Here is a 16,835-nt window from a genome sequence, read left to right on the forward strand (position 1 = left end):
GGTTGTGTAAGAAAAGCAGAAGATCACTTTCCAGTCCAAAAAAACAATAAAAGGGCAAGCCATACTAGATGTAATAAATGTGCAATGTCGATCTTAGTTAACAACCTATGGGTGCTTGGAAATGCATCTAATATCTTCCTTAATTTGACAAGACGTGCTGTTAGGTAATTTGGACATACTGAATTCTCCCTCTGTGTACCCAAACAGATGCCGGAATGTGGCGACTAGGGGCTTTTTACAGTAACTTCATTGCAGTGTTAATGTAAGCCTACTTGTGACAATAAAGACTATTATTATTGAAGATCAATGTTATGTTTGACAGGAAGAAACTCAAATCAGCCACTTAGGTAAGGCTGAGTTCAATGTAATGGGACAGAGATGGCAATAAACTGGGCAAATATGTTAATGAATAAAACAGAAGATCAGCATAAGGTGTTCAAAGAAGAATTTATGATTTAGAACCAGTTTATACCTCTCAACAGGGCATGGGCTCTACTTGCAAAAGACAAGGTCATGATTGAGGAAATTGATAAGGGACAACATAAAACTCAATAACAAAGTGCCAAAGAATGCAAAACAGTTGCACGAATCTCAGAAAATGGTAGAAGAGTTGCAAAAGGGTGGTGAAACAGGTAGCAAGAGCTATGTATGGGAACTGAAAATAAACTTGTAAGAGTTATCAAAATTAACACAAAATACTTTTACAAATACAGTCGGAAAAAAGAGGGTGTTTAAAAGGACTGTGGTACCCTTAAAATAGATAATGATATTCTGAATAATAATTAGGAAATGGACATGTTAAATAATTACTTTGCATCAGTATTTACAGCAGTGAAAGGGCATACTGGACATGACAAGGAAACTAAACTTAAACTAAGTTAGATATTCGCCAAAATCAGCACAAACAATATTAAAATAATGATGAAAATTATGGCACAAAAAAGAACGACAAATCCAAGGTTTACAACCCAGGGTTTTGAAGGTGAGCAAATTGCAGTGCCTTAATTATAATCTTCCAAAACTCTATCAGTCTAGGCACCATTCCTTTAGATTAGAAAATTTCACACCTGTGATTTGAGGAGAAAACTAGGGAGTTATGGATCGGTGAGCCTAAGATTTTTAGTTGGGGAAATTACTGTCTTTAATTAGGGATGATGTGATTGCACACTGAAAATCTTCAGCTGATCAGAGAGAGAATCAAAGTGTGTTTGTCATGCCTGATGAACTGCATTGATTTTTTTTTTTGAAAAGGTGGCTAAAGTAATGGAGAGGGGAATATTTAGATGTTATGTATAAGGACTTTCAGAAGACACTTGGTAAAGTCCCTCATAAGTGATTGCTAAATTGAAGCTCATGGAATAAGTATTGGACTGGTTAGGAGATTGTTTTGGTTTAATGCAGAAAAGAGACTAGGTATAATGGGCAAGTAATTTAATTAGCACAACATGACTAATGCAGTCCCAGAGGGGGCTTCAACAATTCACTATTTATGGACGACTTAGATAATGGGATATAAAATCACACATCCAGGCAATGACATAAAGATATGCGGCAGTATAAGTAGATGGAAGCATAAAATTATAAAAATATTAACAAATGAAATTAATAAGAAATGCTGGTGTAGCCACTGCCCAACACAAAACGGAAGATTGCAAGGAATGCAGGGAAAATGGACATGTTGGAAAGCAAGCAGCTTGCAAGGCGATTGTATAGTGGGACGACTGCAGAAACCAGTTTTGACTGTTGCAGAAACCAGACAGCACTGTGAAAAGAAACCAGTTAACATACTAATGAGGCAATACCGGGCGAGTCCCAGATACAATGGACACAAGTTAAGCACAAATCGATACATTCTATGGAAGGCCAGACCCTGTGGCGCCAGAGAAGCCCAAAACAATAGGTCCCAAGAACCGCCCCAGTGACCGAGGAACTGCCCTATGATTGGGGGGTTCAAACATATCGATTGGGAAGAGACCCAATCGATTCCAAGCAGGTAAGGGTGTCCGCCCAAAGGGGTGCGGACCCCCTGGGACCTATAAAAGAAAGGTCCCACACATGGTTCAGTTTCCTGTCTCCTGGCTCCTACTCCAGCCGTCGAGCAGCAACCATCAACAAGTAAGTGCCTAACGACGACCGCTACCAGAAATAGGCACTCCTGACCCCCTTTTCAATTGATAACAATCTGAAGTCTGCAGACCAGAGCAGAGCAAGAGGCCTTGTTCCCTGACCCAGCAGTTCCTTTGAGATAAGTATTAGTTGTTTAGCGGTAGGAGTAAGTTTAATCCTTTAGCGTGTGCATGGGTAGTTATTATAATTATATTATAATAAACTCTAGTTGTTTGGACTTACTAATTGGTGTACGGTTTTATTGCTTTGAACTTCACCTTGAAGCTTGTGGCGGTGTCTTAACGGCACCTGGCGACTCCAGAGCTTAGAACAAGAAACAGAGCTAAATTGAGTGTTAAGCACACTCACCCAGAACGAGCAACACTGGCAAATAAATCTCAGTATAAGCTAATGTGAATAATTTATTTAGGGTTAAAAAGGATAAAGCTGTGTATTTTATAAATGGGGAAGCTAGAAGCAGTAGAGATACAAAGAGACTTACCTGTCCACAGGTGTCTGTGCCTACAGTTCATTAAAATGTCACTATCAGGTACATCAAAGTTAGCGATTTAAATCGCTTTTGTCGGATGGTTCCCAGTCCAGCACAATTGTCCAGAGGAAGTCAGCACTTCCGGGCAATTGCTGGGTAAACCCTTATGTGGGAACCTCCTCGAGGGGCAGCATGCTGGCACAGTGGTTAGCATTGCAGCCTCACAGCACCAGGAGCCCAGGTTCGATTCAAACCTTGGGCGACTGACTGTGTGGAGTTTTCTCATTCTCCCAGTGTCTGCGTGGATTCCTCTGGGCACTCCGGTTTCCTCCCAAAGTCCAAAGTGGGCCTGGATAGGGTACTCTTTCAGAGGGTTAGTGCAGACTCAATGAGCTAAATGGCCTCCTGCTGAACTGTAGGGATTTGAAGTATTCTATTCTATGGAATTCCAGGTGCATCTTAGAGGTACTCCCCAAATGCGAAGTTATGGGCCAATATTCTGCTGTCATTCTAGCGTCTTGCCAAAGTAATTATGGTTGTCCTTGACTGGTAAAAGAAAATATTTTCTGCAATAATGAGTGGATTAGTTACTTCTTTGGGGCATCCCCCTTTTGGAAACTCTAAAAATGTATTCAATTCAGAATGAAGGAACAAAGGTCAAGGTAAAATATTAAAACAGGAAATTGAAAACAAACAAGTTCAAATGCTCAATTTTCTCTGGATAGGTGTGCTATTGTAGCTGGAAGCTAGTAATATTTTTCAGTGGGTGAGCGCATGTGTCTGGGCACATTTACCTGAAGACGACTAATTTTACAGAGAAAAAGCTGGGGTGTGTGACTTAACAACTCGGCTCTTTCAAAAAGCTAGCACAGATGTGAAGAGCTGAAAGGCTCCCTGTTGTGCTGTAAGACTCATGATTCAGTGTACATGTACTGTGGAGTTGTAGCTTCACCAGGTTCGCACCTTATTTCAAGGTATGCCCGGTGCTGCTCCTCCATGCACCTCACCTGCTGATATCAATGTGAAGACCTTGGTTTGGGTTTCCTGTGTCTGTGTTTCCCAGAACATAAACTTCACCAACTTGTCTCAGCCCCCGATTTTCTGCCCATGCTGAGGTATTGGATTACTGAGCCCACTTCTCAGGGTGAACCGGTCCTAAACTTCCATTACCAGATATATCATACTGGAGTCCAATCAATCTCCAATGCTCATCTCCTGACTCCACCCCAAGAGGATAGCCACAAACTATCTTAACTGTGGATCTGAGGTGCCACTTGGTATTCAGCACAATCTACTTACAAGTGGTTTGATAAGCAGCATAACACACCATGAAATGTAGGAGTATTTTACTTCTATCCCTGGGGAGCAGTATGAATACCATACCACCAATTACAGATATATAGTTTCAGCACTTGATCCATAGCCTTGTACACTATGGAGTTTCAAGTACTCATCTAAATGCTTCTCAAATGTAGGGGGTTCCCATCTTTACCTTCTTTCAGGCAGTGAGTGCCAGATTCCCACCACCCTCTGGGTGAAAACGTTTTACCTCAAATTTACTCTAAATTTCTTGCCCCTCACCTTAAATCCAAGTCCCCTGGTTATTGGCACCTCTACAAAAAGGGAAATGTTTATTGCTGTGTACCCTATCCATGTCCCTCATCATTTTGTACACCTCGATCATTTACCCCCCTCAGCATTCTCTGCTCCAAGGAGAACAACCCCAGCCAAACCAGCCTCTCTTCATAGCTGAAATGCTTCTGCCAGGCAACATCCTGGTGAATCTCCTCTGCAACCTTTCTCATACAATCATACTTCCTATGGGTTGAACAAATGCACAGTGTCATAGAAACATAGAAACCTGGAGCAGGTGTAGGCCATTCAATTTATCAAGCCTGCTTCGCCATTCAACAAGATCATGCCTAATCCTGTATCTCAATGTATACTCTTGCTCTCTCCGCATACCCCCTGATGTATTAGCACATCGAAGTGGCTTTCAATCAGTGTGCACACCGTGCAAGCACGACGTGACGTTTTGTCACTCTCTCGGAACCTCTGTTGGGGAATGCTAGGTTCGGAGGCCATGATGTGCAGTCTGAGCCCCAACTTTGGATAGGGTATGTTGCGTTCAAGGCACCAATCCCTGAACCTCCAGTGGTTCAGATTCAGGGGATTGTCCAATCAGGAGCAGGCTGCCCTGCATTCCAATGTCTTTGCCAGATCTTTTTTTTAATCCCCTGGTCTAAGAAGAAGTGGAGAAGTTTGTTGTTAAAAGAGACGATTTCTCTTCTTGTTCAATCAGTGATGAACATTTGAACCTCAAGAAAAAAAAGGCAAGAAATGTTCAGGGACAGTACAAAGAGTTATCTGGCCGTTGGATTTTCATGGACAGGAGATACTATTTGACCTTTACCTGAATGTCTCATAGGCAGAGAGAAATTGGCAAACGCTGCGATGGTACCAATTTAAAACACCATTTGCAGACAAAACATCCCTCTCTTATGATCAAAGACATTCAGTAATTCAAGTGCTTTAAAGGACAAAACATGGAAGCAAACCCAAGATCTGATGGGGTGTGTGGAGGTATAGGAGAATGTTCAAGAGACAAGTTACCTGGTGGCTCAGTGTACAACAGAATCAAAGAAGCCCCATACAATTGCTGAAATATTAATTAGGCCTTTGTGTAAAAAAAGTCATCGGCGTGATGTTAGGAGATGATGCTGTAAAAGAGATTGCCAAAATTCCACTCTGACAATACAATTAAACAGTGAATTGATAACATGTCAGCTGATATTGAGGAGGTGCAGTGAGAAGTTAGCGACTAGTGGGAATTTTGCTTTGCAGATTGACAAGTCCACCGATATAAGCGGACACTGTCAGCTGCAGGCCAACGTTTGGTATGTTGATGGGGACTCCATTCAGGAGAACTTTTTGTTTTGTAAGGAGTAGCAGAGTCATGTGACTGGCGAGGAAATATTTTGAGTACCTGGGGCTGGATTCTCCGGCGGCATGATTCTCCGTTTTGCCGACAGCCCGGAGCTTTCCCGATGATGTGGGGCTGCCCCACAGTGGGAAACCCCATTGACCGGCCGGCGTAACGGAGAATCCCACAGGCAGGTCAGGGCAGAAATGTGGCGCGACGGGGCGGAGAATCCAGCCTCAGATTCTTGAAGGAAAACAAACTTACCTGGGCCGTATGTCGTAGTATTTGTATTGATGTAGCAGCCTCAATGACGGTGAAAGTCAAAGGATTTGTCAGTAAAGTGACAGAGAAAAATCTTGACATTCATACCAACCATTGTATCCTCCACTGTGAAGCTCTTGTAGCCAAAACAGTGCCAGAGTTAACTGCAGTATTAGAGCAAGCCGTGAAAATTGCGAATTGAAAATCACGGCCATTGAAATGATGTTTGTTCACTACTTTGTTTGCAGAGATGGGGGTCAAGCATCAGAGTTTACTACTACACACCGAGGTGTGATGGTTATCGTGGAGAAAGGTTCTCTCCCATGTTTATGAGCTTCGGAGAACACCAACAGAATTTGCAATAATGAACTTCCTGAGTTACCATCTGATAATTACTGGTAGGCTGAGCTGTATATCTCACAGACATTTTGAGCTTTCTGAATAAGCTGAACACAGGGGAAGAATGGGACAATCCTGACCATCACAGACAAACTTCGAGGTTGTGTGTCAAAACTGGGCCTTTGACAAGTGACAATGGCAGGGGGGCCACTCGAGATGTTTCCACTAACATAGTCAGTAACAGTCTGAGTTGTCAAGGCACAGTCTTATGTTCAAAATGCTGCAAGAGAAGCTCAAATGCTACTTCCGCATAACAGATGTGGAAGACAGGCTGGGTACGTGATCCATTTAGTTCACTATGTCCCGTTTCATCACAAAAGCGGACATTAAAAAAGGAAGAAATCAAAGGGGCTTGGCCTTACCAAACCTACAATACTACCACTGGGCAGCAAAGGTAGAAAGAATGAGGAGATGGGTACAAGAACCCAACACAGATTGGGTACAAATGGAGGAGGCATCCTGTAAAAGAACAACCCTCCTGGCCCAGGCAACAGCAGCGCTCCCATCCTCCTCAACAGGATACACCACGAGCCCAGTGGTAGCTGCCACGTTGAGAACATGGACCCAGCTGAGACAACACTTCGGGATAACCAAAATGTCCCCCATGGCTCCCATATGCGACAATCACAGATTCCCACCAGCCATGCTGGATAGCACCTTCAAAAGATGGAGGTGGGATGGGGGCACACTGACAGTTGGGGACTTCTACGTAGGCCGCAGACTGGCGACACTAGATGAACTGATGAGAAAGTGGAAACTAGCAAAAGGACAGGAAATGAGACACCTCCAAATAAAACACTTCCTCTGCAAAGAGACAACTAAGGTACCCCAGGGCCCCAGAAACCACACTACTAGAGGACTTGATAGGCACAAGCAACGTGTAGGGGGTGGGGGCCTATGTGGGATAATATACGGACAGCTACTGGACAGAGCCCGGACTCCACTGGATGAGACCAGACAAAAATGGGAGGACGAACTGGGGACAGAGGTAGGGTGGGGACTCTGGAGCGAAGCACTGAGCAGGGCTAACTCCACCTCCGCCTGCGCAAGGCTAAGCCTAATGCAGCTCAAAATGGTGCACAGAGCGCACCTGACCAGAACCCCAATGAGCAGGTTCTTCCCGGAGGTGGGGGGAAAATGTGAACGGTGTCAGAGGGGCCCAGCCAACCACACCCACATGTTTTGGGCTTGTTCCAAACTTGCTGGGTTCTGGGCAACCTTTTCCGAGGCAATGTCCCAGGTTGTGGGGGTCAGGGTGAAGCCATGCCCGAGAGTGGCAATCTTCGGGGTATTGGAGCAGCCAGAGTTACACATGTGGAAGGGAGCCAGCACCCTAGCTTTCACTTCCCTAATCGCGCGCTGGAGAATCTTGCTTGGCTGGCGATCGGCAGCACCACCCACAGCTGCAGACTGGCTCGCTGACCTTTCAGAATTTCGCCACCTGGAGAAGATTAAGTACGGCATCCGAGGGTCAGAGGAAGGTTGCTGGACACGTGGGGGCAGTGTGTCGGCCTGTTCCAAAACCTGTTCAAGGCCAGCAACGAGGAGTAAGCTAATAAGAATTAAAACAACCACCAAAATAGAGGTGGTACCAAAACACTGCGCAACCCGGGGGAGTGGGGGGGAACCACAAGAGATGGGGAGGGGGGCTGTCTCTCTCTCACTCTCTCCCCCCCCCCCCCCCCCCCACTTTTTCTTTTCCATTCTGTCCGGAAAATAAAAGAAAAGCACAGCCGAAGCCGGGGGTGGTGTGTATATACACAACTGTTTATAAATATGAGAAATGTCAATAAAAAGATTTTAAAAAAAGAATAGGACGAACATGCAGAGCTACGGTTGGATGGCACAATGAAGCTGAAGTTTGAACTGGTGTCTTTGGACAATGGCTGACTACAGCACATGAATATCTGACGATCTCTGACCATTCTATTGCAGTTTCCAACACCATACCTTTGCGAGCTAGCATTTCCAACACTGGCATACGGTGAAAAAAAACAGGAGCACGCACTGGTCAGTGGAGTGGGTGGCCCTCTCATCAATTCCCGCCCAGATCAAAAGCCTCTGCGCACACCGGCAGCCCCAGGTTTCCCACTAACCTGGTATTTTGCTATTTACTCAACTTTGCGTTTTTCTCTGATCTGTTGAATTTCAATTGTTTGCTGCAAACCTCTCTACTAAGACTGTAACCGCAGTAAATGTGATGTAATGAGCAATCGATTCAGCGGGAAAAATGGGTGTGCTGTGGAATAGTTTATCTCATTGAAGTGTGCTGTTCCTGAAAAAAATTTGAAGCACTGGTCTAGAAATGTATCGATTTCTTTCTTAAAATACATTGTGACTGGTCCTCCACAGCCGCATGTAGTAGAGAATGCCACAGGTTCACAATCCTCAGTGAACAAATTCCTCCTCATCTCAGTCCTAAATGTCCTACTCCATATCCTGAGACTGTGACCCCTTGTTCTCGAACCCCGGCCAGAGGGAACATCACCCCTGCATTCAATCTGTCCAGCCCTGTGAGCATCTTACACATTTCATCGAAACCCCTCTCATTCTTCTAAACTCCCGTGAATCTCAAGTGCACAGTTTGGTCAGAGGACACTTACTATGCTCGCTGTACGTGCCTCGAATTTTGATAGCTGTCAAATTGTGGAGAAGTTTCTGAAATTCAAAAGCGGAAAGCTGTGGCCTCCAGGGATAACTTGTTACTTCATGAAGTCTGCCAACAAAATAAAGTGGACGATTAGAAACATTTATTTACAAAAGTACTTTCAAGTAAAAGTATAAGGAGTAGTTATTTCAAATTTAGCTCAAAACGTAAGATCGACTTTGGGTATTTAACAGAGCCTTGAACGCGATTCGAATTGGAGGGCACAAAGGAAAGCAGATTCTTGCAGAGTGGGAGTAAAGTTTGTTCCTAATTAAACTGACATTGCTTTGTATTCATGGAACTGGGAGGTTCCGTCCACAACACCAACAGGTTTTCACCTCTGAGACCTGGCTTTCAACTCAGTCAAAGCAGATGACTGCTTTGATCCTGCTATTATAATAGAGACAATGGCTCCTGCTTTGTGAGCAGCATACGGTTTCACACTGTTCAAGCAACATGGGACTCCATGCATGCATATTTAAGCAATCTGTTTGAAGATAGTGTGAAACAACCACCTCAATGTAGTCTGGGAACAACATGGAACACTGTGGGCATAAATATACACTACAATTAAACTAGTGTGAAATAACTACTCAAGGTAGTTTTAGATAACATCCAATCAATTGTTTGAAGCATAGACAGTTGCCTTAAACTGTAATTACGATACAGATTCTGCATTGCTGCAAAACAAAAGTGATGTACTTTACTACTTCTTTTGAAATGGCCTAGGGGGAAGGGATCCTCGTGTGGGGGTCTTTAAAATAGTTACTCTGAAGCTGGAGATGCTTTTTTGCCTTGTAACTCTTTCAGAGTAACCAACAGGGCAAAACTGACAGAACCATCCCCAGTGATTTAAACACTTACGTCAAATGGGGGGGGGGGAATCATCCAATTGATTGGATGTTGTCTGTCTAAAACAAGTTAGAGTCTCTAGCACACTGTCTAAAATTCCATTTGCCATTAATAAGTTCCCAGAATACAGTGAACATATTTATATTTGGGCTCTCTCAAAGCCTGGAGCCCAGAATGAGTCTATGTAATTGAACACGATAATCACATCTCCAACCTCTTCAAAGCTGAAGTTCCCCATTCCTGGAACCATTTTTGTGAATCTTTTCTTTATTCTCTTCCATGTGTTCAGATCTTTCTGAAAGATCTTCCCATAACTAGTTGCACTGCTCCAGTTGAGATCAAAATAGTGTCTTATGCAAGTTCAACATAATCTCCCTGCTCTTGTACTCTAAGCCCCTAGAGTAAAGCCCAGGACGCGGTATAGCTTATTAACAGCCCCACAACCTGCCCTATGACATTCGATAACTTATGCACATATACATCAAGGTCCCCCCACCTCTGCACTCTCGTTAAGAGTTGTACCCTTCCCGAAGGCCTTTTTTAGGAGAGTTAACAGGAGTATTACGGGATTTGTGTGGGCGCATGGGACTCAGAGGGTGAGAAGGGTGTTCTTGGAACGGGGCAGGGATTGGGGGGGGGGGGGGGGGGGGGGGGGGCTGGCGCTGCCCAACCTCTGTGGGTACAATTGGGCTGCTAACGCAGCGATGGTGCGTAAGTGGGTAATGGACGGGGAAGGGGCAGCATGGAAGAGGATGGAGATGGCGTCCTGTGTGGACACGAGCTTGGAGGCGCTAGTAACGGCGCCGTCGCCGCTCCCTCCAGCGAGGTATACCACGAGCCCAGTGGTGGCGGCTACCCTCAAAATTTGGGGGTAATGGAGACGGCATAGGGGAGAAGTGAGGGGCTCGATGGAGGCCCCGATACAGGGGAACCATCGGTTTGTTCCAGGGAGCATTGATGGCAGATTTCTGGGCTGGCACAGGGTAGGGGTTAGGAGGTTGAGGGACCTGTTTGTGGAGGGGAGGCTCGCGAGCTTGGGGGGGTTAGAGGGGATGTTTGGGCTCCCCCCGGGGAACATGTTTTGGTACATGCAGGTTATGGCGTTTGCCAGGCGGCAGGTGGAGGGGTTCCCCTTGTTGCCCCCACGTGGGGTACGGGACAGGGTGCTCTCGGGGGTTGGAGGAGAGACGATTTCGGATATATACCGGGTAATGCCGGAGGTAGACGAGGCCTCGGTGGAGGAACTGAAGGGTAAATGGGAAGAGGAGCTGGGTGAGGAGATTGAGGAGGGGACGTGGGCGGATGCCCTGGAGAGAGTGAATTCCTCCTCTTCCTGTGCGAGGCTTAGCCTCATACAGTTCAAGGTGCTGCATAGGACCCACATGACTGGGACGAGGATGAGTAGGTTTTTCGGGGGCGAAGACAGGTGTGCTAGGTGCTCGGGGAGCCCAGCGAACCATGCCCATATGTTTTCGGCATGCCCAGCGCTGGGGGAGTTTTGGAAGGGGGTAACAAGAACGGTGTCGAGGGTGGTGGGATCCAGGGTTAATCCAGGCTGGGGACTTGCAATTTTTGGGGTTGCAGTGGAGCCGGGAGTGCAGGAGGCGAAAGAGGCCGGTTGATGCACCATCGATTGCACGTGAGGCGAGTGATTTACCAAAGTCAGGCTTTAATTAACTAGAACACAGCCTGGCGATCGTATACAGTGGAAAGGGACGATCGTCAGGCTTCTGAGCATTTATACCTCGTTGATAGAGGCGTGGTTAACTCAGCCTCTCGGCCAATCGGTCGAGAGGCACATGACCGACCAGGGCCAATGGTAAGCCGACGTTCTGGCCCAATGGCAGACGAGTATGCAGATCATATCATCACACCGGTGTTCTGGCCTTTGCGTCCCTAGTAGCCCGGCGGAGGATCTTGCTACAATGGAAGGATGCGAGGCCCCCAAGCGTGGAGGCCTGGATCAATGATATGGTGGGATTCATCAAATTGGAGAAGGTGAAATTTGCCCTGAGGGGATCAGTACAGGAGTTCTTTAGGCGATGGCAGCCTTTCCTGGACTTCCTGGCGGAACGGTATGGAAACAGGCCGGCAGCAGCAGCAACCCGGGGTGGGGGTTTGGTTCGGTGGGAGGGAGAATTGGGTACATGGGTTTGTTGGATGTGGTGGGTGTTATCTCTTTCCTTTTTGTTGTTTGCTTTTTTTTTGTTTTTGTAGTTGCTTTTGTAGTTGGGTGGTTGTTGTTCTTTACCATGGGTGTTTTGTTATTAATATTTTGTGAAAATCTTAATAAAAATTATTTTTAAAAAAGAGTTGTACCCTTTACTTTGTATTGTTTCTCCATGTTCTTCCTACCAAAATGAGTTCCTTCACATTTCTCTGCACTGAATTTCATCTGTCACTTGTCCACCCATTCTTCCAACTTGTCTCTGTCCTTTCGAAGTTCTATACTCTCCCCTTCACAGTTCACAATGCTTCCAAATTTTGAAATTGTGCCCTGCACACCAAGGTCGAGGTCATCAAGAAGAGTAAAACTCCACGACAAACCTTCCACCAACCTGAAGCACATACATTAACCCGCACTCTGTTTCCTGTTACTCAGCCAATTTTGTGTCCATGCTGTTACTGTCCTTTTTATTCCATGAGCTATAACTTTGCTCACAAGACTGTTTTCCAGTACTCTATCAAATGCTTTATGAAATTCCATGTACACCACATCAACAGCATTACTCTTATTAATCATCTTTGTCTCCTCTTCAAAAAGCTCCAGAAAATTGATTGAACACGATTGACCCTTAACAAATCTGTGCTGGCTTTTCTTAATGAATTTGCATTTGTCCTTGTGACTATTAATTTTGCCCCAAATTATTGTTTCCAGAAGATCCCCCATCACCAAATTCAAACTGATAGGTCCGTTAATGCTGGCCTTATCTTTACACCCTTTTTTGAACAAGTATGTAACATTTGCACTTCTCCAGTTACCACCTGAATCTAAGGAAAACGGGAAAATTATATTTCACGCTTCTACAATTTCTACTCTCACTTCCCTCAGTACCTTTGGATGTATCTCATCCAGTACTGGTGCTTTATCAACTTTTAAGTATAGGTACCATATCTAATATATCCTCATCAATTTGAAATCTTTTTGGTATATTAATTACCACTTATTTTACTGTGGCCCTGATAGCATATTCCTCCTTGGTAAAGGAAGATGCAAGGTATTCATTCAATACCTCAGATAATCCCTTTTTTGATCCCTGATCAGTCCTACTCCTTCCTTTATCCCCTTTTATTTATTTGCCTATGGAAGACTTGGGGATTCCCTTTTATGGCAGCCACCTGTCTTTTTTCGTAACACTCTCTTTGCTTCTCTTTTGCTTTTTCACATCTCCTCTGAATTAATGTTCTTTATTCAGCCCAGTTCTCCAATGTGTTAATCAATCGATAATTAAGATACGATCATTGATTCCAATTTTAATGACTATATACATGATCTCATTTTACCTGAAGACATAGGTCTGTGGGCTTTCTGTGGGATATTGGTTTCCCTGAGCTATCAGTGGAACTGTTACTCTCAGGTCTGCTCCTTCCAGCACTAGATCCTCGGCTGATAAACGGGTGTCTCTCTTGTCCACGTAGAAACTGAAAGACAGGTTCTGACCATAGCTCATCAGTTGATTCCCCAAGAGATTTGCTGTATAAAGAACACAAGGAAAAACAATGATTAGGTCTGCAAGGATCTACATTGTTGTTACTTTTAATAAAAAAAACGAGTAATTTATATAATCTCTGATGGTTATAGTTCTTCAACCTTAGACATCATCTCAATAAATTTTCTATTTGCTCTGCATTATGAAGCAACAGCTGTCACATCAGTTGTGCTCATTTGCTTTGGAACAAGATAACATATCGTGCAATCACTGAATTTACATACCAGGAGCAATGTAGTAAACAGGAAAATAATCGTTAGAGACCACAGAGATGTCACCGCTCACTGGGGACCACTGAAGCAGGACCTCAGTACCGTCTCGCTGTTCAGCCCGCCATCCGTCATCACCTGCATATCCAAACAGAAAAGTAAACAAACTCTTCACACCATACTAGAAGCAGAGTGACATATTGGCCTGGCCTATTATCACTGCTTCATTCAATGCCGTTATGCAGGAACTATGCTCGGTTTCACTACATGTTTACTTGGCAGTACAACACAGATCTTTAAACAGATCAACAGGATCATAAAGTACAGTATCCACGTGAGAGTCTGATCATTTACAATAGCTTTGTTACATAATTAGTAAAAGGGGTTAGGAACACAGAGTTCAGCAGAAATATTCCCCCACCCCAAAGTGAAAGAGAAGAAGTAATATCCAGCAAGTCGGTAGCACAGCTTTCTATAAGCTCCCACAACCGTAACAAACATAACTATAGCAATTAGAAGGTACAGCAGGGCAACTGACCATCCATACATCAGCAGACATGAAAGGAGTGCCCAAAGTTAATGATTCCTGTGAAAATGAACTCCTTTAAGATACAGCTTAATAAATGTCTTCCAACGGGTTTAGTTACAGTAAAGATACAGACAAGTATGGTATAGAACTCATTGAAAAAAGTCTGTTTGGACCCCAGGGATGCATCTATCAGAAAAGAACTGGTCAGGGTAAACAATGGATTATATCCTGCAGGGTTTTTGATTACTTTTGGAGATCAAATGCAATCTATTAGGTGTTCTAATATGTCCTTCAGAGGATTGAGAACAGGGATAGAGTTCAAGATCGAGTGACAGTGCAAGTTGGACATGTTCCACTGGAACGAAAGGAGTCAGTCAACAGATCAAAAGTAACTCATTTTCTAGTCTAAACTACGTTTCCATGTACGCAAAATACATATTTTACGATTGAGAGCTTAATTATCTGTTCATGCAACAAAGTTTGTACTGGAAGCTGAGCTGAAATTCATGATACTTGTCAAGTCTTCATCAAGCTCCGCAATAGCAAGTCACGTAAGTACATGGCCAGAGCTAGGAATATGGAGGTGAGTACATTAGAAAATCTCAGCAATACCTGTGCTAAAGCTTGATGTGATCCTCTCCATGTTGTAGCCCTCTGCTTTACTACAAACAGATGAATGGCCAAAGCAGAAACAGGCTGTGCAGCCATGGGGGTTCTGGTGATCCAGGTTGAAAAATCCTGGCTTGCATCTAAATAGAAAAAGGAAAGAATATTTTGTTATGAATATACTAACTGATAACATTTCAAACTAACTTGTTGATAAGAAACTTATTACTAAGTTACTAAATTCTTCTGTATAAAATGCAGAAATAAAATAATCTGTGTACGATTGTTTGCTTTCAATTAAAACAAACCTCAATCAACAAACTATCTAAGCAAATAATAGTATCCTCAGCTAATACAATTTAGCAGTACCCAATTAAAATTTCTAATCAATTGTTTTGATTACTACTGAATGAAGTTGACAGAAGACAATGACTTCTGAAATTATTTTGAGTTACAACTTAGCAAGTGAAAGGTTCTATATTCTGGGCCACGTCACAGCATTTACATGGAGTACTGAAAGTGAACCTTTCAACTGCAGTTGCACAGCCCAGATTGCAAAGCTGACCTAGAACCCAAAGCAACACTGAAGCTGTGGGAGGGACTTCAGGGAGAATGACAAAAATGAACAAATGATATGAAGCCTCAGTTATGAAGAAACTGATAGAGCTGAACAGATTTTCATTTTAGAGAAGATAACTACAGCGAGACATAATCCAGACCTTTAAAAATGTTGAGAGACATAGCTGCTGGTGTGTGTGAGCTATTTGACTTGGACAATGGCCACAAAACTAGAGGAAACAGGTTTAAAATTCATCAGCATCAAATGAGACGAGAGATTAAATGAATACTTTCCTCTGGTGGAATGTTAGTTGTATAGAACAAACTCAGTTCTTGTTATATCAAATGATGCCAAAAAGAAAAAGATCTGTATTTACACAACGCTCTCCATGACTTCAGAAGGTCCTAAAGTTTTTTTTTTGCTTTAATAAACAATTTAAGATACCCAATTATTTTTTTCCAATTAAGGGGCAATTTAGTGTGGCCTGCACATCTTTGGGTCGTGTGGGTGAAACCCACACAGACACGGAGAGAATGTGCAAATTGCACTCGGACAGTAACACAGGGCCGGGATCGAACGCGGTTCCTCAGCGCTTTAGGCAGCAGCGCTAACCAGTATACCACCATGCCACCCTAGAAGGTCCTAAAGTACTTTAGAACCAATTGTGTACTTTTTGAAATGCAGTACTGTGGCTGCCAATTTAAGCATAACAGGATCTTGCAAACAGCAATATGATAATGACCACATAATCTCTTTCTGAGTGACGTTGGTGAAGAGGAGCATGCAACATATCGGTTGAATGCAATCCAATTGAATAAGATGTCTCTGATTGAAATCGTCTTACGAGTAAATGGTAGATCCCTTAAAATGGAAGTCAGCACTGGGGCTTCGGTGAGTGTGGTGGGTGAGTAGACCTTTGATATCCGCACGCAGGAACACAGCCTTTAAGCTTGAATGGTACTGCAGCCAAGCTTTCAATATTTTGAAACTCCTCTGAACAGTCAAGGCTCTAGTAGCCTACAGAGGGCAGGAAGTCAATATGCCCTTTGTTGTCCTGGAAGGACAAAGATCAAGTCTACTGAGAAGAGACTGGTTATAGAGGGTTAGGGTGAACCGACTGGAAATTTTCAAAATATCTGACAGCATTCTCCAGGACGCTGAGGTAGAAAGACACCTTCCACAAAAAATTGGACCAGGTTAAAGATGCAAAAGCTCTGGTCAATCTGGTATGGACAGGCAAGTTCTTCAGAGCCAGATCAGTGTCATTAGCACTTCATCAGAAAGTTGAAGCAGAGATAAAGGGATGGGAAGAGCTGGGTATAATCAAGCCAGTTCAGTTTTCAGAGTGGGTGCCGATAGTTCCTGCCCTTAAACTTGATCAGTCAAGAAGGATTTGTGGGGACTATAAACTGGCCATAAACCAAGCTGCCCAGGTCGGTCAGTATCCGACTCCCCAAATTGAAGACCTCTATATCTCCAGTGGGGTGAGGGGGCTAACCTATTCAAAATTGGACTTCAGTCATGCCTACCTGCAACTAGAGTTG

General features: G+C 43.9%; 1 protein-coding gene across 1 annotated transcript in view; it reads right to left on the bottom strand.

Moving 5' to 3' along the window:
* lamc1 (laminin, gamma 1) overlaps positions 1-16,835 on the bottom strand; it is a 342,939-nt gene that overhangs the window by 51,908 nt on the left and 274,196 nt on the right. Inside the window, exons 8-11 of the mRNA XM_038794612.1 lie at positions 14,739-14,875; positions 13,613-13,735; positions 13,183-13,372; positions 8,783-8,895 (exon numbers count right to left, since the gene is read on the bottom strand). Of these exons, the coding sequence (XP_038650540.1) occupies positions 8,783-8,895; positions 13,183-13,372; positions 13,613-13,735; positions 14,739-14,875 (563 nt within the window). The remainder of the gene's footprint in view (positions 1-8,782; positions 8,896-13,182; positions 13,373-13,612; positions 13,736-14,738; positions 14,876-16,835) is intronic.

The sequence above is a fragment of the Scyliorhinus canicula genome, chromosome 4 (genome assembly GCF_902713615.1).
Source record: "Scyliorhinus canicula chromosome 4, sScyCan1.1, whole genome shotgun sequence".
NCBI lineage: Eukaryota > Metazoa > Chordata > Chondrichthyes > Carcharhiniformes > Scyliorhinidae > Scyliorhinus > Scyliorhinus canicula.